The 22,383-nt window shown below is 39.3% G+C and overlaps 1 protein-coding gene across 1 annotated transcript in view; it reads right to left on the bottom strand.

Moving 5' to 3' along the window:
• The window catches only part of CUNH1orf146 (chromosome unknown C1orf146 homolog), a 41,976-nt gene extending 20,073 nt beyond the window's left edge, over positions 1 to 21,903 (bottom strand). Inside the window, exons 1-2 of the mRNA XM_017544152.2 lie at positions 21,771 to 21,903; positions 1,061 to 1,169 (exon numbers count right to left, since the gene is read on the bottom strand). Of these exons, the coding sequence (XP_017399641.1) occupies positions 1,061 to 1,126 (66 nt within the window). The 5' untranslated portion in view covers positions 1,127 to 1,169; positions 21,771 to 21,903. The remainder of the gene's footprint in view (positions 1 to 1,060; positions 1,170 to 21,770) is intronic.
• Positions 21,904 to 22,383: the final 480 nt, after the last annotated feature.

The raw sequence follows: 22,383 nt of genomic DNA, 5'->3' as shown, positions 1-22,383 counted from the left end.
AAAAAAAAAAAAGAAAAGAAAAATTAGCCAGGCCTGGTGGCATGGACCTGTAGTCTCAGCTGCTCAAGAGGCTGGGGTGAGAGGATGCTTGAGCTCAGGATGTTGACGTTACAGTGAGCTATAATCATATCATGACCCTGAAGCCAGGGCGACAGAGCAAGACACTCTCAAGTAAATAAGTAAATAAATAACCAATCAACACAAAAAGAGGCAAGAAAGGAGAAAAAAAAGCAACATAGAAAAGATGGGACAAATAGAAACCACAAAGCAAGACAGGTAAACATAATGAATAAATGAACTAGAAGTAGTTGCTTTGGGTAAGTCAGGATGGGTTACTGGCTCCTTCTCTCAAAATCAGCCTGGAAAAGTTATAGAAACAAAAGAGAAACATGAATTCCAGAAACCTAACAACATACTAGTATGGTATGGATCTAAATGACTGAAGCCAACAGGGCAAAGTGCAGCTTCAGGCAGCAGTGAGAAGACAGGTTTGATAGAAACATCTTAATTTAAGTCTTATTCTTGCTTCCCTACACCTTACTATGGAACAATCTTTTCTTGCCCCTTCATTCCAGATATTAGCTGCTGTCCATAAGGTAAGTATCAGGGCAATGGAGAAGTCTTGTGAGCTGACCACCTACCCTCAGGCATTCAACTTTCCATCTTTTCCTCTCCAAACTGTAAGAAGACAGTCTCCTTTCAATGCTGCCAAGGCTAGGATATCAGTTTCTGGTTGATTAGCTCTCAAAAAACCTTAACTAATATATATTTGCATATATTTACTGTTCCTGGAATTCCTTAACATCTCCATTAGAGTGCTTACAGAAAGAAAAAAAAAAGAACTTTAGAAAATCTCCAACCTTCAAAGAATTAGGGAAGTAGGATGTTGAAAACGAATGCAAAAAGTCTATTAATTTATTTTAAAAATACATTTACGCACTTTCTGCTCTCCACAACTAATTGTAGATAATCAAGCTAAGCCTCTTTTAAAATATTGTTCTACATGAAAGCTGCTTTTAATTTTTGAAGTTAAAGATCAGTGGCACGAATGCCCCTTTACCTTAAGAGATGAGCTAACAATAATGGTGGTTGTCCATTTTATTTTTTCTTTTCCACTTTCAGCCATCTGTCTGTCTGTGGATCAACCTAGCTTCTAATGGTACAACAATCTGAGAAAAACAAGAACAAAAAGAATACAAAGAAATGTCTGATCAATGAGTAAATTAAAGATGGAAATAAAACCAGGGTATTGGAAACATTTTAAAGAATATCTGAACATCAAAATTTGACAACAGAAAAAGTACCTGCCTTGTTATACGTTTAGCTTATTCAATACTATGCTTCCTATTAACAAGTGTTAAAAGCAATGATTCCCATTTCATCAAACTTTAAAGAAAGAGGACTTGCATCAAGAACATGCAAGGTCTGAGGTCTTTATCCTACTTGCAGGCTAAAAAGTTAAACTGCCAGAGTTTCACATATACAGACAAAAGACAGACTCACAGACAAAGGAAAGTTTTTTACTCAGAGCAACAGCAGTATAGCCACAGTATCATCATTTTCTTGCACCAGTTCCTCAAGCCCAATTCCCACAGGGTGATGGGACAAAGGCCAGGTGACATCTGCACACACAGTGGGTTGCATTATAGGAAAGAAACCCAGAGCTTTGGAAACTTCAGCCTTTTGTAAGCAAACCTGCCTTCTACTATGGAGGGAAATACTTTATCTCACATAAGTAATATGTGAGGTGAGACCTGAATATTTGCATCTTTTTCCTTTAAGACAGGGTCTCACTCTTTCATCCACAGGCTGGAGTATTGTGGTGCGATCCTAGCCTTAAACTCCTAGGCTCAAGCAATCCTCCTGCCTGAGCTTCTCAAGTAGCTAGGACTCAGGTACATACCACCAAGCCTGGCTATTTTTTTTTACTTGTTGTGGAGATGGGGGTCTCCCTATGTTGGCCAACAGTCTTGAACTCCTGGCTTCAAGCGACCCTCTCACCTCAACCTCCCAAATTGTTAGGACTGCAAGTGTGAGCCACTGCACCTGGCCAATGTATGCAGTTCTAAGAAGTACACAGGTGATGCTGATGATGCTGGTCTCGGGACCACACTTTAAGAACAACTGCACTAACAGAAGGAAGAATATTCTGGAGAACAACAACGTAACATACAATGGCAACCAGGTATATAGTAAAATAAAATTGCATTTAATTTCAGTGTGCTAAACATACATAGTATGCATATTTGAGGTGAGACAAAAAAAATTACCGTAAACTTAGTAGCATAAAATGGAATCTCACTGTGCATTAAATTTGCTACTTTTCTAATTTCATTTAGACTGAAAACCCTAAAGCCATGCTTCCACTTATGTCTTTTGCCAATTTTCCTATTAGGTTTTTCTTTTTCTTATTCATTTTTAGGATTTCTTTATATATTACAGATATCAGTCCTTTGTCGGCTATATGTACTTTCTCCCTTTTTGTGACTTGTCTTTTTTTCCTCCTTCTTTAGGGTAATTCTTGATACACATAAATTATTATTTCCAATGTAGTCAAACTAATCAATCTTTTCATTTATGGTTAGTGGGTTTTGTTTCTTATTTAAGAAATCTTCTGGCCGGGCGCGGTGGCTCAAGCCTGTAATCCCAGCACTTTGGGAGGCCGAGGCGGGTGGATCACGAGGTCAAGAGATTAAGACCATCCTGGTCAACATGGTGAAACCCCGTCTCTACTAAAAATACAAAAAATCAGCTGGGCATGGTGGCGCGTGCCTGTAATCCCAGCGACTCGGGAGGCTGGGGCAGGAGAATTGCCTGAACCTGGGAGGCGGAGGTTGCGGTGAGCCGAGATCGCGCCATTGCACTCCAGCCTGGGTAACAAGAGCGAAACTCTGTCTCAAAAAAAAAAAAAAGAAAAAAAAAAAAGAAATCTTCCTCCAACGCAAGGCACCAATAATTCAAAAATAAAAAAAGACATCTTCCTGGACAGCCATCTTGCTCTTGCTGTGGGCTGCAGTTGGAGGACTTTCCCTGCTTCAGATTAACCAACAGCACAAATCAAGAAAAGTAATTCCTTATCAGGTTCAGACAGCGGGCAAGGGTATAGCTTACAGAAAGAAGATGGTACATAGAACAGCTACAGCTAATGACAGAAAGCTGGAGAAGAGCTACAAGCTGTGCTGTAGCCAGGTCATCACCATTGGCAACGAGTGGTTCCGGTGTCCAGAGGTGCTATTCTAGCCTTCCTTCCTGGGCATGGAATCTTGTGGCATCCACAAGACCACCTTCAACTCCATCATGAAGTGTGACGTGGACATCTGCAAAGACCTGTATTCCAACACAGTGCTGTCCAGCAGCACCACTATGTACTCAGGCATCGCCAACAGGATGCAGAAGGAGATCACCATCCTGGTACATAGCACTATAAAGATGAAGATCATTGCACCCCCAGAGCAAAAGTACTTGGTATGGATTGGCGGCTCCATCGTGTCACTGTCTACCTTCCAGCAGATGTGGATTAGCAAGCAGGAGTATGATGAGTCAGGCCCTCCATCATTCACAGCAAATGCTTCTAAATGGACTTCAAGCAGATGCATAGCATTTGCTGCATGGGTTAATTTAGAAGTGTAAATTTGCCCCTGGCAAATGCATACAGCTCATGCTGGCCTCATAAAACTGGAATAAGCCTTCAAAAAGAAATTGTCCTTGAAGCTTATAACTGATATCAGCACTGGATGATAAAACTTGTTGCTGATTTTGACCTTGTATTCAAGTTAACTATTCCCCTTGGTATTTGTTTAATACCCTGTACATATATTTGATTTCAAACCTTAGTATATGTGGCTTGGTCACTTTGTAGTTGAGGTAAGAATGTGCTTGTGGAAGACAAGTCTGTGGCTTGGTGAGTCTGTGTGGCCAGCAGTCTCTGAGCGGTGCAGGGTATGAATGTATCAGGGCTGAGAGTTCTCAGATTTCTCTAGAGGCTGGTAAGGGCTTCTGAACCAGTTGTTTCTGTCCTTTCAATCAGGACTTCCGGAGAGTCACAACTGTACTAGAAAAACTGTCTGCCAGAAACAATACTAAATCCCCTATGGAGGAAAATATCATCCAGAGCCTCAGATTACAAATTAGTGTTATAATTTTGCAATCATAACATGCAGCACACAATAAAAAAAATACTCAGGCATACGAAGAGTTAAGAATGACTGAAAACCAAGGGAAAAGGCTGACTGTAAAGAAGAGACCAAGGGGAGACTGAAATATTGGCATTGTCATACCCAGACTGCAACTGATTAATTTGTTCAAAGCAGCATATGACAATTAGAGAATTTTAGCAGAAAATTTAAAACCATCAAAGTAAATAAAATGGAAATTCTAGAAATGAAAAAATTTCAAAATTGGAAACAACCCAATGGAGAGGTTAAAGAGCAGATTAAACACAAGTGTGGAATGTAGGTCAGAGGAAAATATCCAGACTGAGGTAGGTTAAGGAAAAAAGAACACTGAGAAAAGCCTAATACACATACAAGGCATTATGAGGCTTGTGAAATAGTCTAACACAGAGATAACTGAAATCTGAGAAAGAGAAAAGAGAATGGAGCAGGACCAATATATAAAAATAGAGTGGCCATGTCAATTTTCCAAAATTGACCGAAGACATCAAGTCATAGGTTCAAGAACAATAATAAATTCTGAACAGATTAAACAACAGATTAACAAAGTAAAACCAAAGACCAGAAAAAAAAATTTTCAAAGGAGCCAGTGAAAAAATGTGTATTATTTTTAAAGGGCAACAAACTGAAAACTGACTTCTCAACAGAAACATTGTAGCTAGGAGGCAACTGAATAATAACTTTTAAGTACTGAAAGAAAATTTCCAACATGGCATTTCATAGATGGGATGATTATGTTTTGAAAATGAGGGAAAAATAAAGAAAAATTTTATGACAAAAATAAAAGCAGATAATTCATTATCAGTAGACCTACACTTAAAGGAGATACCAAGAGAAGTTCTTCAGGCACAAGGCAAATGATCCCACATGGAAGCACAAAGATGCCAGAATAAATGAAGGCCAATAGAAAGGAAAAATGTAAATATGTGGGTAACTCTAAATCAAGAATGACTATAAAAAAGAACAATAATATATAACAAAGTTTAAAACAGATGATGATTAAAATATACAACAACAACAGCAAAAAAAAAAGGAGAAATGAAGATAATTGTACCTAAGGTGCAGGTCCTTGAAGTGGTAGAAGTACTCACTTATACTGGATCTCAATAAGTCAGTCATGCATTTTGTAATTTCTGAGTTAACCACCAAAAAACTCAACAAGGTAACAGAGAAAAACAGATTTAAAGCAAGCAAACAAACAAAAACACTTCAGAAGTCCAAAAGCAGACAAGAGAGAAAAAAGAACATATATCTACCTTAAGGGGTAAATAGAAAGCATAGTGACATGGCATATTAAACCCAAATACATCAGTATCTACATATAAGATGAAATTCTAAAAGAATAGATTTCCCCAAATGACAAGGCAAAAACCATATGCTGCTTACAATAAAAAACACTCTAACTACTAGGATACGAAAAGGGTGAAAGTAAAAGGATGGGAAAAGATATACCACACAACCATTAACCAAAAGAAAGTTGCTACCATATGTTAACTTGCATCCACGTTAAGAATGAAGAGCACTGTAAGTGGTAAATAGATGCGCAAATGTAAGACTGAATATTTTCCTCAGTTCTCCTCTTAATTTCTCTAAAAGATGAATATATAAAGCAGTAATTATAACTATATTATTGAGTCAAGTGTGTGTGTGTGTGTGTGCGCGCGCGCACGTATGAGTATGTTACCTGGAGGAAATGGAGCTATACTGGTGCAAAGTTTCTCAATTTTTCCAGAATTAAATTAGTGTTAATCTGAAATAATAAATTAAGATGCATATTATAGTATCCAGAGAAAGCACTAATAACAAAAAAATTTTTTTAAGTCAGAGGAATTAAAGTGGCATACTACAAAATATTCATATAACACAAAAAAGGCAGTAAAGAAGAAACAGAAGAACAAAAAAGACATGAGACGTCTAGAAACTAAATACCAAAGTCACAAACTTAATAGCAGTGATGACTGTACCTTATAGTGGATGTACTAAAAATCACTGACTTGTACATTTTAAAATGTATTTAATGTCATGTGATTTATATCTCAATTTTTAAAATTTTTAAATAGCAGTCATACTGAGTAATTATATTAAAATGTGAATGAATAAGATGTTACAATCAAAGGAAAATTCAACTATATGTCATCTTTAGATTCAAGGATGCAAACAGGTTGAAAGTAAAAGAATGGAAAAAGATAAATCATGGCAACAGTAACCATAAGAGAGCTGGAGTGGCTATATTGATAAAACAAAAATAGACTTTAGGATAAATATCAATTGAGACAAAGAGGGATATATTATAATGACGAAAAGGTATATTCCTGATATATACATTCCTTATATATTATAAATGTGTATTCATCTAACAGAACTCCAAAATACATGAAACAAAAGTCAAACAAACCACAATAGAAATTAATATAAATAAACAAAAAAATTTGGGGAAAGCCACAAATATTTGGAAATCAAACACACACTTCTAAGTAACCCACAGATCAAAGAATGAATCATAATAGATGTTAGGCAATATTTTGAAGTGAGTGAAAACAAACAACATATACAAATATATGAAATGTAGCTAAAATTAAAGGAGGAGCTAAATGTAGTTAGCAGGAAACATACAGCTTTAAAAATCAAAATTAGGCCAGGTGCAGTGGCTTACGCCTGCAATCCCAACACTTTGGGAGGCCACGGCCAGTGGATTGCTGGAGCCCAGGAGTTTGCGTCTAGCTTGGGCAACAGGGCAAAACCCCATCTCCACAAAAAATACACAAATTAGCTTGGCATGGTGGCACACGACTCTAGTCCTAGCTACTCGGAAGGCTGAGGAGGGAGGATCACCTGAGCCTGGGGAGGTTGAGTTGACTGTTCCACTGCACACTAGCCAGCCAGCCTGGATGACAGAGTGAGACCTTGTCTTCAAAAAAAAAAAAAAACCACGAGCGGTGGCTCACGCCTGTAATCCCAGCACTTTGGGAGGCTGAGGTGGGCGGATCACGAGGTCAAGAGATGAAGAACATCCTGGCCAACATAGTGAAACCCCGTCTCTACTAAAATATAAAAAATTAGCTGGGCATGGTGGCGCGCATCTGAGTCCCAGCTACTCGGGAGGCTGAGGCAGGAGAATTGCTTGAACCTGGGAGGCAGAGGTTGCAGTGAGGGGAGACCGTGACACTGCACTCCAGCCTGGCGCCTGGCAACAAAACGAAACTCTGTCTCAAAAAACAAACAAAAAAAAAACAACTAAACTAGAAAAGAAGAAAGACGTCAAATTAATACTTTATTCCATCTTATATTAAAAGAAGAACAGACAGGGCGCGGTGGCTCACGCCTGTAATCCCTGCACTTTGGGAGGCCGAGGCGGGCAGCTCACGAGGTCAAGAAATCGAGACTATCCTGGCCAACATGGTGAAACCCCATCTCTACTAAAAAAAACAAAATTTGGCTGGGCATGGTGGTGCACTCCTGTCATCCCAGCTACTCCGGAGGTTGAGGAAGGAGAATCGCTTGAACCTGGGGGGCAGAGTTTGCAGTGAATCGAGATTGCGCCACCGCACTCCAGCCTGGTGACAGAGCGAGACTCCACCTCAAAAAAAAGGAACAAATTATACCCAAAGCAATGGGAAAAGAGGAAGTAAAGAGATTAAAGCAGAAATCAATGGAATAAAAATATAATAAAGAAAATTAATAAACAGGTTTCTTTTTTTTTGAGACAGAGTCCTGCTCTGTCACCCAGGTTGGAGTGCAATGGTGCAATCTCGGCTCACTGCAACATCTGACTCCCTGGGTTCAAGCAATTCTCTTGCCTCAGCCTCCCCAGTAGCTAAGATTACAGGTGACTGCCACAATGCCCATCTAATTTTTTTGTATTTTTAGTAGAGACGGGGTTTCTCCATGTTGGTCAAGCTGGTCTCAAACTCCTGATCTCAGGTGACCCACCCCCTTTGGCCTTCCTAAGTGGTGGGATTACAGGCATAAGCCACTGTGCCCGGCCAATTGTTGGTTCTTCGAAAAGATCAACAATACTGACAAACATTGAGCTAGACTAAGTCTTTATAACAGACAATGTTGGAACAATTTGATATCAATATGTTTTCAAAAATGAACTTGGATCCATCCCATACACCATATCCAAATTTTAACTCAGAATGAATCACAGACCTATATGTAAAACATAAAACTATAAATCTTCTAGAAGAAAACAGAACAAAATAATTGTGACCTTGAGTTAAATAATTTTTAGTATGACACCAAAAACATAATCCATAAAAGAAAACAAATTGATAAATTGGACTTCATCTAAGTTAAAACTTCTCTCTTTCCAAAGATGCTTTTGTATCAAAACTGCACATATACCACCTAAATTTATTAATATGTTTAAAAAGACACTCTTAAGGGGAATAAAAAGACAAGCTAGAGACTGAAAGAAAGTATTTGCAAAGCAAATATATGGTAAATGACTTGTATCTCAAATATATTTTTAAAAACTCTCAAGGCTTAGGCTGGTCATGGTGGCTCATGCCTGTAATCTCAGCACTTTGGGAGGCTGAGGTGGGCAGAATACTTGAGGCTAGGAGTTTGAGACCAGCCTGGCCAACATGGTGAAACCCCATCTCTACTAAAAATACAAAAATTAGCTGGGTATGGTGGCACGTACCTGTAGTCACAGCTACTTGGGAGGCTGGGGCACGGGAATCACTTGAGCCCAGAAGGCAGAGGTTGCAGTGAGCTGAGATCATGTCGCTGCACTTCAGCCTGGGTGACAGACACTCAAGGCTCAATAGTAAAAAAGCCAAACAACCCAATTTAAAAATAGGCAAAAGATTTAAGCAGATACTTCATCAAAGAAAATATATAAGTGGCAAATGAGGACATAAAAAGATAACATTATTATTTATTAGGGAAATGCAAATTAAAACTACAAGATACCATTACATACCTATCATAATGGCTAAAATTTAACAAACTAACAATATCAAGTGTTGGTGAGGATGTGAGGAACTAGAACTCTCGTACACTACTAATTGGAAAGTATACAGTAAAATCAGTTGGAAAATAGTGTGACATTTTCTGAAAAAGTTAATCATATACTTACCATGAGATCCAGCCATTTTACTCTTAATTTACCAATGAAAACAGCATACATCTATATAAGGATTTACACATGAATGATGTATTTGTGGTAGCCAAAAACTAGAAATAATCCAAATGGCCCTCAACAGGTGAATGGACATCATAATATATCCATACAATGGCATATTATTCAGCAACAAAAAGGAATGAACTACTGATGCACGTAACAACCTGAGTCAACCTAAAAAAAATTATGCTGAAGGAAAAATGCTAACTGCCACCCCCAAAAGCACTGTACATATTGTATAGTTTCTTTTATATAAGAAGTACAAACTAATTATAGTGACAAAAAAAAAAACCAGAACAAGGGATAATGGGGAAAAAAAGTGGGATTACAAAAAGGGCAAGAGGAAACTTTTGGGATGGGTATATTCACCATATTGATTGTAGTAATGGTTTTACAGGTGTATACATGTGTCAAAACATCACAGCATACGGTGTAATTTATTGCACCTAAATTATACAATATAGACACACACACACACACACACACACACCCCTGACTCATACAGGTTTTATTTTTATTTATTTTTTGAGACAAGAGTCTTACTCTATTACTATGGCTGGAGTACAATGGTATGATCTTGGCTCACTGCAGCCTCCGCCTCCCAGGTTCAAGCAATTCATGTGCCTCAGCCTCCCAGTAACTGGGACCACAGGCATGCACCACCACACCTGGCTGTTTTTTTTTTTGTTTTGTTTTGTTTTTAGTAGAGATATGGTTTCACCATGTTGGTCAGGATGGTCACTCCTGACCTGAGGTGATCTGCCTGCCTCAGACTCCCAAACTGCTGGGATTATAAGTGTGAGCCACCACACCCAGCATTCTTACAGGTTTTTAAATAGCTCTGAAAATATTTAATAATAATGAGTGTGTCATTTTAAACTTAGCAAATTCTGTTGTGTCAGAAGAGAAGTACAGGAGTCCAACACCAGGGCTACTTAAAACATTTCCTATGGTGGGATTCTGGTATCTGCAGTAAATCTAGCTACTCCAATGCCAATTGCTTACTATTGCTGCTACGGAAACTAAAAGTAATGCCAGGGTAGGCAGTTGAAATCAAGCAAAGAAAGCAAAACTAATCCCTTGTTATGCAGAATGAAAAATAACCTTTTTGAAACACTTTGATATTCACTGAAAAAGGTCCCAGAAGTTACCACATCCCAATTATTTTTCAAAAGGAAAAATATCTTCAAGTTTTAGATAAAATAATCTGCACTAATATAAAGCTAAAAAATTACCACCTTTGCTCTTACAGCATCTTGTTTCAGTGGTAAAATTTTTTAAAATTTTGACTTTTATTTTAGCTTCAGGGGGTACACGTACAGGTTTGTTTCATGGGTATATTGTGTGATGTTGAGATTTGGGGTACAAATGATCTAGTCACCCAGGTAATGAGCACAGTACCCAATAGGTAGTTTTTCAGCCGTTATCCTCCTTCCTCTCTCTCCCCTCTAGTAATTCTCATTGTCTGTTGTTAAGTCCATATGTACTGGATGGTTAGCTCTCACTTCTAAGTGAGAATATGTGGTATTTGGTTTTCTGTTCATGCACTAATTCACTTAGGATAATGGCCTCCAGCTGCATCCATGTTGCTGAAAGGACACGATTTCTTTCTTTTTATCGCTGCATAGCATTCCATGATGTATATGTACCATATTTTAAAAATCCAAGCCATGATTTAATTTAATTCATGCTTTTGCCATGAATTAAAAATATCCCTTGTCTCTGTCTGAGACATCTTATATATTCTGCCAGCATCCATAAAACAGTAACAAACTAGCTTGTTAGCTTGCAAGTAGGATAAAATCTCAGACTTTTCACAGTTCTTGACAGGCATTATCTGCAAAAGTTGAAGATATTCATAACCTGTAACTCCTAAATGTAAACTCAACAGAAATGCATGGGATCTCTACTAAGAGACTTATACAAGAATGCTCATGACAACATTTTTAAAAACTTTATTCTTTGGGGCTGGGTGCAGTGGCTCACACTTGTAATCTGAGGCCCAGGCGGACAGATCACGAGGTCAGAAGATCAAGACCATCCTGGCCAACTTGGTGAAATTCCATCTCTCCTAAAAATACAAAAAAAATTAGCTGGGTGTGGTGGCGCATGCCTGTAGTCCCAGCTACCAGGGAGGCTGAGGCAGGAGAATTGCTTGAACCCAGGAGGCAGAGATTGCAGTGAGCCGAGATCGTGCCACTGCACTACAGCCTAGGCAACAGCGAGAGACTCTGTCTAGAAAAAAAAAAACTTTACTTTTTATACTTTTGTTTTTCTATTTAATCCTGCCTCTCAAGACTAGAATAGTTCATAGATTAGAGCTGGAGGTCACAGTATGAACTCATTGTTAATTTACTATATATACAGATGAATACACATAGAAATATAGATACAGTCATGTGCTGCATATTGACTGTTCAGTCAGCAATGGACTTCATATATGACTGGTGGTGTCACAAAATTATAATACTGTATTTTTACTTTTTTTTACATTTAGATATGTTTAGATACACAGGTTGTATTCAGTACAGTAACATGCTACACAGGTTTGTAGCCTAGGAGCAATAGGCAATACCATATAGCCTAGATGTGTAGTAGGCTACACTATCTAGGTTTGTGTAATTACACTCTGTGATTACTCTTAGCTGGAAGGGCCTAAAACAAACGACACCCTAGCACCTGGGTGCTAGCAACAAATAAACCTAGCACCCAGATTTTGGTTTCTAAATAGCATTCTCCAAAAAAGAAACCAGGGCTCCTTGGAGAAATGGCTGATTCTAGGACTGGGACAGGAAACATACAAGATGACCAAGAGAATTTTATAGTGCCAAAAAGTAAGAAAGTACTTAAAAACAAAAACAAAAAAATCCCACACAGATGGCATTGATAGGCGTATGTCATAAGAGCAGAGGAACCAACTGAAAGAGCTCCCAATGGCTAAAGCTGGAACAATTTGAACAACAAAATAAATAAAATAGCATTATAATCCAAAGTATAAAATGAATATTCATGAGTCTCTACTAATATAAATAAATGTTTTAACAAACCAATAAATGGAGAAAAGACAAATCTGTGCAGAATAATTCCAAATAATTTATGTATATATACTCCAACCTCAAGAACAGAAGCATAGACCTGGGCACAGTGGCACGCACCTATAATCCCAGCTACTCAGGAGGCTGAAGCAGGGGATTGCTTAAGACCAAGAGTTTGAGGCTGTAGTGCATTATCTTTGTACCTGTGAATAACCACTGCACTCTAGCCTGGGCAACACAGCAAGGCCCTTCTCTAAAAATATTAAAAAGTGGGGGCAGGGAATATAACTCTCCCTTCCTTAGGTGTGGCTGCACATATGACTTCCTTCCAAAAAGTACATACAGTATGGAAAGTGGAGAGTGGGAAGTATCCACATTAGAGAAGTCTGACAAACACTACTTCAGCTAAGTGGTCAAAGTCTATATCAATACTAACAAATCCTGTTGATAGTATATACTTTTGATATGATGTAGTCTTCCTTTCAATAACCTATAGCCTGCCTTCTGTGTCCTATCATGAGAAAAACATCAAATTCCATTAATATGGCATCTACAAATTATCAGACCAGTACTCCTCAAAGCCCTCAAGATCACCAAGATTAAGTAAGTCTCAAGAACTGTTACAGCCAAGAGGAACCTAAGCAAACATTACAACTAAACGTAATGTACTATCTTCACCAGGATCCTGGAACAGAAAGAAAGACTAAGGTAAAAACTAAGGGAATCTGAATAAACTACAGACTTTAGCTAATTCTAATGTAGCAACACTGGTTCATTAATTGTAACAAATGTACCATACTAAGATGTTAACAATGGGGGAAATTGGATTAGCGTATGTGGGAATACTCTACACTATTTTCTCAATTGTTCTGTAAATCTAAAATGGTTCTAAAAAATGAAGTCTATTTTAAAAGTCCTACTTCTTAAAGGCCCATTAGAATTCTGCCTCCTCCAGAAACCATCCCTGATCTCCTCAAACTAAATAAGACTTCTCCTTATTCAGAATCTGCCTTATACCTTTATTGATCACTTAACCATATTTTGCCCAATATAATTGTTTATAAATGCATTTCGTTTTCCTTACTAAATCATAAATTTCTTGATGTCAACCAAGTTTATATTCTCCATGTTACTAATACACAAGCAGTTCAAAACAAAATTGAGAAACCAAGTAATCCAAATGAAAGTCACTTTCAGGATAGGTGCAGTGGCTCACACCCGTAATCCCAGCAGTTTGGGAGGCTGAGGCAGGTGGATCACTTGAGGCCAGGAATTTGAGATGAGCCTGGCCAGCACAGTGAAACCCCATCTCTACTAAAAATATAAAAATCAGCCGGGTGTGGTGGTGAGCACCTGTAATACCAGCTACTGGGAGGCTGAGGCAGGAGAATTGCTTGAACCCAGGAGGTGGAGGTTGCAATGAGCTGAGATTGCACCACTCCACTCCAGCCTGGGTGACAGAATAAGACTGTGTCTTAAAAAAAAAAAAAATTTCCAGCAAGATGGCCACATACCAACAGCTCCAGTGTGTAGCTCCCAGTGAGAGCGACACAGAAGGCAGGTGATCTCCACATTTCCAACTGAGGTAGCTAGTTCATCTCATTGGGACTGGTTATACAGTGGGTGCAGCCCAAGGAGAGTGAGCTGACGCAGGGTGGTGTGTCGCCTCACCCTGGAAGTGAAAGGGGCTGAGGAACTCCCTCTCCTAGCCAAGGGAAGCCATTAGGGACTTTTCCTGGCACTCTGGCTCAGACCGTAGCTTTTCCCACGGTCTTCACAACCCACAACCTGAGCTTTTCCCAGTCTTCACAATCAGAGGAGATTCCCTCTGATGCCTACAACACCAGAAACCTGGGTTTCCAGCACAAAACTAGGTGGCTGTTTGGGAAGACACTGAGCTACCCACAGCAGTTTGTTTTTTTGTTTTTGTTTTTGTTTTTTCATACTCCAGTAATGCCTGGAATGCCAGCAAGACAGAATCGCTCATTACCCTGAAAAAAGGGGCTGAAGCCAGGGAGCCAAGTGATCTGACTCAGCAGGTTCCATCCCAAGAAGACCAGCAAGCTGAGATCTACTGGCTTGAAATCCTCACAGTCACCACAGCAATCTGAGCTCGAGCTGGGATGTTTGAGCTCGGTGGGGGAAGGGACGTCTGCCATAGCTGAGGCTCGGCTAGGTGGTTTTAACCTCACCTCTGTAAACAAAGTCACTGGGAGGTTTATATAATGAATGGACAGAGCCCGTGGCAGCTCAGCAAGGCAGCTGCAGACAGATTGTGTCACTAGACTCACTCCTCACTGGGCAGGGCATCTCTGAAAAAAGGCAGCAGCTCATCAGGGACTTATAAATAAAGTCCCCACCTTCCTGGGGCAGAGCACCTGGGAAAAGGGACAGTTGTGGGTGCGGCTTCAACAGACTTAAAAGTCCCCACCTGGCAGCTCTGAAGGGAGCAACATATTTCCCAGGACAGCACTCAAGTTCTGATCAGGGACACACTGCCTTCTCAGGTGGCTCACTGACTCCCCCACGTATCCTGACTGAGAGACACCTCCCAACAGAGGCTGACAGACACCTCATACAGGAAAGCTCTGGCTGGCATCTGGCAGGTACGCTTCTGGGACAAAGCTACAAGATGAAGGAACAAGTGGCAATCTTTGCTGTTCTGCAGCTCCCACTGGTGATTCCCAGGCAAGCAGGGTCTGGAGTGGACCTCCAGCAAGGGGCCTGTCAGAAGGAAAACTAACAAACAGAAAGAAATAGTTTCAACACCAACAGAAAGAATGTCCACTCAGATATCCCGTCCAAAGGTCATCAACCTCAAAGACCAAAGGTAGATAAATCCACAAAGATGGGAAGAAACCAGCGCAAAAAGGCTGAAAGCTCCAAAAACCAGAATGTCTCTTCTCCTCCAAGGGATCACAACTCCTCACCAGCAAGGGAACAAAATGGGATGGAGAATGAGTTTGATGAATCGACAGAAGCAGGCTTCAGAAGGTGGGTAATAACAAACTTCTCTAAGCTAAAGGAGTATGTTCTAGCCCAATGCAAGGAAGCTAAGAACCTTTAAAAAAGGTTAGGCAAAATGCTAACTAGAATAACCAGCATGGAGAAGAACATAAACGACTTGATGGAGCTGAAAAACACAGCACAAGAACTTCATGAAGCATACATGAGTTTCAATATTCAAATCGATCAAGCAGAAGAAAGGATATCAAAGACTGAAGATCAACTCAATGAAATAAAGTGAGAAGGTAACATTAGAGAAAAAAGTGAAAATAAATGAACAAAGCCTCAAAGAAATATGATATTATGTGAAAAGACCAAATCTATGTTTGATTGGTGTACCTGAAAATGATGGGGAAAATGAAACCAAGCTGGAAAACACTCTTCAGGATATTATCCAGGAGTACTTTCCCAACCTAGCAACACAGGCCAACATTCAAATTCAGGAAATACACAGATACCACAAATATATTCCTCGAAGAGAACAACTCCAAGACAAATAATCATTAGATTCAGCAAGGTTGAAATGAAGGAAAAAATGCTAAGGGCAGCCAGAGAGAAAGGTTGGGTTATCTACAAAGGGAAGCCCATCAAACTCACAGCAGATCTCTCAGCAGAAACCCTGCAAGCCAGAACAGAGTGGGGGCCAATATTCAACATCCTTAAAGAAAAGAATTTTCAACCCAGAATTTCATATCCAGCCAAACTAAGCTTCAGAAATGAAGGAGAAATTAAATCCTTTAAGAACAAGCAGCTGCTGAGAGATTTTGTCACCACCAGTTCTACCTTACAAGAGCTCCAGAAGGAAGCACTAGACATGAAAAGGAACAATCAGTAATAGCTACTGCAAAAACAGACCAAACTGTAAAGACCATCAACACTATGAAGAAACTATATCAACTAACAGGCAAAACAACCAGCTAGCATCATCGTGGCAGGATAAAATTCAAACATAACAATATTAACCTTAAATAGGCTAAATACCTCAATTAAAAGACAGACTGGCAAATTGGATAGAGGGTCAAGATCTATTGGTGTGCTGTATTCAGGAGACCCGTCTCGCATGCAAAGACATACATAGGGTCAAAACAAAGGGATGCAGGAAGATTTACCAAGCACATAGAAAAAAAAAAAAAAAAAAAAAAAAAAAAAAAAAAAAAAAAAAAAAAAAAAAAAGGCAGGAATTGCAATCCTAGTCAGATTTTAAACCAACAAAAATCAAAAGAGACAAAGAAGGGCATTACATAATGGTAAAGAGATCAATGCAACGAGAAGAGATAACTATCCTAAATATATATGCACCCAATACAGAAGCACCCAGATACATAAAGTAAATTCTTAATGATCTACAAAGAGACTTAGACTCAATACAGTAATAGTGGGAGACTAACACCCACTGTCAATATTACATCAACAAGACAGAAAATTAATAAGGATATCCCGGACTTGAATTCAAATCTGGACCAAGCAGACCTAATAGACATCTACAGAACTATCCACCCCAAATCCATAGAATATACATTCTTCTCCACACCACATCACACTTATTCTAAAATTGACCACATAATTGGAAGTAAAACAATCCTCAGCAAGTACAAAAGAACAGAAATCATAACAGTCTCTCAGACCACAGTGCAATAAAATTATAACTCAGGATTAAGAAACTCACTCAAAACCACACAACTACATGAAAACTGAACAACCTGCTCCTGAATGACTACTGGATAAAAAATGAAAAGAAGGCAGAAATAAAGATGTTATTTGAACCCAATGAGACCAAAGACAAAATGTACCAGAATCTCTAGGACACATTTAAAGCAGTGTGTAGAGGGAAATTTATACCACTAAATGCCCACAAGAGAAATGAGGAAAGATCTAAAATCAACACCCTCATGTCTCGATTAAAAGAACTAGAGGAGCAAGAACAAACAAATTCAAAGGCTAGCAGAAGACAAGAAATAACTAAGATCAGAGCAGAACTGAAGGAGATAGGGACACAAAAAACTCTTCAAAAAAATAAATCAATGAATCCAGGAGCTGGTTTTTTGAAAAGATCAACAAAATAGATGAACTGCTAGCCAGACCAATGAAGAAATGAGAGAAGAATCAAATAGATGCAATAAAAAATGATAAAGGGGATATCATCACCAATCCCACAGAAATACAAAATACCATCAGAGAATACCATAAACACCTCTGTGCAAATAAACCAGTAAATCTAGAAGAAATGAATAAATTTCTGGACACATACACTCTCCCAAGACTAAACCAGGAAGAAGTCAAATTGCTTAACAGACCAACCAAAAAAACTCCAGGACTAGATGGGTTCACAGCCGAATTCTACCAGAAGTAAAAAGAGGAGCTGGTACCATTCCTTCTGAAACAATTCCAAACAACAAAAAAAAGAGGGAATCCTCCCTAACTCATTGTATGAGACCATCATCATCCTGATACCAAAACCTGGCAGAGACACAATTAAAAAAGAAAATTTCGGGCCAATATCCACGATGAACATAAATGCGAAACTCCTCAATAAAATACTGGCAAACTGAATACAGCACATCAAAAAGCTTATCCTTCATGATCAAGTTGGCATTATCCCTGGGATGCAAGGCTGGTTCAACATACAGAAATCAATGAATGTAATCCATCATATAAACAGAACCAAAGACAAAAACTACATGATTATCTCAATGGATGCAGAGAAGGCCTTTCACGAAATTCAACAGCACTTTATGCTAAAAATTCTTAATAAACTAGGGTATCAATGGAACACGTCTCAAAATAATAAGAGCTATTTATGACAAAACCACAGTCAATACACTGAATGGGCAAAACCTGGAAGCATTCTCTTTGAAAACCAGCAACAAGAGAAGGATGCCCTCTCTCATCACTCTTATTCAACATAGTATTGGAAGTTCTGGCCAGGGCAATCAGGCAAGAAAAAGAAAGAATGCATATTCACATAGAAAAAGAGGAAGTCAAATTGTCTCTATTTGCAGATGACATGATTGTATATTTAGAAGACCCCATCGTCTCAGCCCAAAAATCTCCTTAAGCTGACAAACAACTTCAGCAAAGTCTCAGGACACAATATCAATGTGCAAAACTCACAAGCATTCCTATACACCAAAAACAGACAGCCAAATCATGAGTGAACTCCCATTCACAATTGCTACAAAGAGAATGAAATACCTAGAAATACAACTTACAAGGGATATGAAGGAGCTTTTCAAAGAGAACTACAAACCACTGCTCAAGGAAATAAGAGAGGACACAAACAGATGGAAAAACATTCCATGCTCATGGATTGGAAGAATCAATATCATGAAAATGGCCATACTGCCAATAGTAATTTACAAATTCAATGCTATCCCCATCAAGCTACCACTGACTTTCTTCACAGAATTGGGAAAAAAAAAAACACCTTAAATTTCATATGGAACCAAAAAAGAGCCCATATAGCCAAGACAATTTGAAGAAAAAAACAAAAACAAAAACAAAAACAAAGCTGAAGTCACCATGCTACCTGACTTTATACTACAAGGCTACAGTAACCAAAACAGCATGGTACTGGTACCAAAACAGATACATAGACCAATGGAACAGAACAGAGGCCTCAGAAATAATGCCACATATCTACAACCATCTGATCTTTGACAAACCTGACAGAAACAAGCAATGGGGAAAGGATTCCCTATTTAATAAATGGTGTTAGGAAAACTGGCTAGCCATATGCAGAAAGCTGAAACTGGATCCCTTCCTTATAACTTGCACAAAAATTAACTCCAGATGAACTAAAGATTTAACCATAAGATCTAGCACCATAACAATCCTAGAAGAAAACCTAGGCAATACCATTCAGGACATAGGCATGGGCAAGGACTTCATGTCTAAAACACCAAAAGCAATGGCAACAAAAGCCAAAATTGACAAATGGGATCTAAGTATAGTAAAGAGCTTCTGCACAGCAAAAGAAACTATTAGAGTGAAATGGCAACCAACAGAATAGGAAAAAAATTTTGCAATCTACCTATCTGACAAAGGGCTAATATCCAGAATCTACAAAGAACTTAAATCTCTTCACAAGAAAAAGACAAATGACCCCATCAAAAAGTGGGCAAAGGATATGAACAGACACTTCTCAAAAGAAGACATGTATGTAGTCAACAAACATATGAAAAAAAGTTCATCAATGGCCATTAGAGAAATGCAAATCAAAACCACATTGAGATACCATCTCACGCCAGTTAGAATAGGAATCATTAAAAAAATCAAGAGACAACAGATGCTGGAGAGGATGTAGACAGGAATGCTTTTACACTGCTGGTAAGAGTGTAAATTAGTTCAAACATTGTGGAGGACAGTGTAGCCATTTTTCAAGGATCTAGAACCAGAAATACCATTTGACCCAGCAATCCCATTACTGGATATATACTCTATGGATTATAAATCATTCTATTATTAGGACACATGCACACATATGTTTATTTCAGCACTGTTCACAATAGCAAAGACTAGGAACCAACCCAAATGCCCATCAATGATAGACTGGATAAAGAAAATGTGGCACATATACACCATATTATGCAGCCATAAAAAAGGATAGTTCATGTCCTTTGCAGGGATATGGACAAAGCTGGAAACCATCATTCTCAGCAAACTGACACAAAAACAGAAAATCAAACACCGCATGCTCTCACTCATGAGTAAATGTTGAACAATGACAACACGTGGACACAGGGAGGGGAACATCACATAGTGGGGCCTGCCGGGCTGGGGGGCTAGGGAGGGATAGCATTAGGAAAAATACCTATGTAGATGACGGGGTGATGGATGCAGCAAACCACCATGGCACGTGTATACTTATGTAACAAACCTGCATGTTCTACACATGTACCCCAGAACTTAAAATATAATAAAAAAAGAAAATCACTTTCAGTGATGTTAATATTTCCCAAGGTGATTTCCTTCTTTTGAACAACTTTAATAATTAGAAAATTCTTCTTGCTGATTTGAAACCAGCTGCTCTATAATTTCGTCATTTAGTGCATGAACGAATGAATGAATGACAAGTTAACAAGCTCCATGAGAGCCGGGACACATTCTGTTTTACCTTATTCAGCATCTGAATAAGCAGTCACTCAAAAAACATCTGTGAATGAGTAAATGGTGAGTTGACCGGGGAAAGGCTTCAACTTCTATAACCCCTCTCCACAGACACACAATTGCCTGTCTAGCTTATGGCAGTTTACTTGCTAATACACCCACATAGCTATTAATACATATATGGAAGGGTTACAAGAACTTTTTGGAATAGTTACTGGTTACCATGTGGATATGTATGTGTGTGTCTATCAGTAATCTATATTCATTTAAATCTAATATGTAAATCTTCATTTAAATCTAGCAAAATGTAAATATTCGTTTAAATCTTCATACCTTTATACATAGGTTTTACAAATAATTTAAACTAAAGGTAAGAGAAGTAATCACGTACATAAATAGGTGAGAAAGGAGTTGGGGTCAGTAGTGTCCCAAGTCCCAGTTAAAGGTGAGGAATGAATCAGAAACCTGGGGCAGGGGCGGTGCCTCCTCAGTATTTCTGGGGAAAAGCTCGTGGACCAGCTGCCAAGCTGGAACTGTGTGACTTTGGGCAAATCACGTCGCCTCTGGTTGGGCTGTGTCATCACCTGAAAACAAAAAGCTTCTAAGTGGGAGCTGAAAGCTGAACGCACAAGGCCAGAGGGGAGCGGCAGGCGTGGGGTCCCCAGGAGGCTGGAGAGTGGAGGAGGAACAATCACTAATGGGCGCCTGGAGGGTGACAGAATCTGGACAACAAACACCCTGACACGAGTTTACCTATGTAAACTACCTACCTGCACATAGACCCCTGAGCCGAAAATAAAAGTTAAATAAAAAATAAAAACTAAAAGCTTGGACTTAATGGCCTCTTAACCAGTTGCAAGGCCCTGGTATACTGGGCTTCTGTTGCTACTATTTTGTTTGTTTTTTCCAAGCCCTAGAGTGTGTGTGAATTTCAGTAAATTTAACACAGCCCCACCATCTCCAGCAAGTCACCTTCCCTGCTCAGTCTCCTCAGGCGTCCAATGAGGTGCGGCCTACAAGCATCTCCAAGGTCTCTTCCATTCTTTACTTTTTGGAGTGACCAACAAAGCCTAAAGCAAATAAAATTTACACTTGCAGCTGGGTGCCAGGGCCTCTGACAGGGAAAACCCCAAGGGAGCCATTACCATACCGGATTCTCAAGGGGAAAGCAGGGTGGGCAGGATCTCCCCTCGCCCGCCAAAGCCCTGAGGTAAAGCTCCGCTCAGCAAGTCTCAGGGAGCACCACACCAGCGGAAGAACGAAGAAAAAACGTGAAGAGACCGGTCTGCCGAGGCCTCATCGCCAGCGCTGCAAACCCACCTGCTCACCAAGTCCTCAGAGATGGCTCAGGGTTTTCCAAACTTCCAGAACGTTCTGCAGCAGTCAAAGACGCCACCGGACCGGTGGGCGGCCCAGGCTGCTTGCGGCGGGGATCTGCAGCTGCTGCTCCTCTGCGCAGCCGCAGACCCCATGAATCTTTTCGGAGCCTTTGGCTCCTTAGAGCCGGGTTTGCAGGAAGCCGGAAGTGGTTAAGAAAATGCAAGATTTTGTTTGTTTTTTGCGTGTTAGATTCAGTTGTCCGGAATTGATTTTTATAGTTTTCTAAAATTCAGGCTTAATTCTTGGGTTACTATTATTTGCAACATAAAATCAAAGCAGCCTTCAGTTTATCCAAATTATGAAAAAGGTGGATTTTATGAGCAGCTATCAAAAGGACATACGGGGCCTGTGTGTTTGCTTTTTAGGCCTCGATTATTTTCAGAGCTAATTGAAGCTCAGCGATTTATTAAGTGTCACAATCATAAAAATGTAAAAAGACAACAAAGAAAGACCACTACTTGTCTCAAGCCTAATGGTTAGGATACAAAATGGTAAGCCTTACTCTGTAAAGCAGGTATTCCTGGAAAAAGAAAGGTGCTCCAGGAAAAATCCT

This window comes from Cebus imitator, unplaced genomic scaffold (genome assembly GCF_001604975.1).
Source record: "Cebus imitator isolate Cc_AM_T3 unplaced genomic scaffold, Cebus_imitator-1.0 Scaffold166, whole genome shotgun sequence".
Taxonomy (NCBI): Eukaryota; Metazoa; Chordata; class Mammalia; order Primates; family Cebidae; genus Cebus; species Cebus imitator.
Note: the sequence above shows the minus strand (reverse complement) of the source record. Positions and strands in the feature narration are given on the sequence as shown.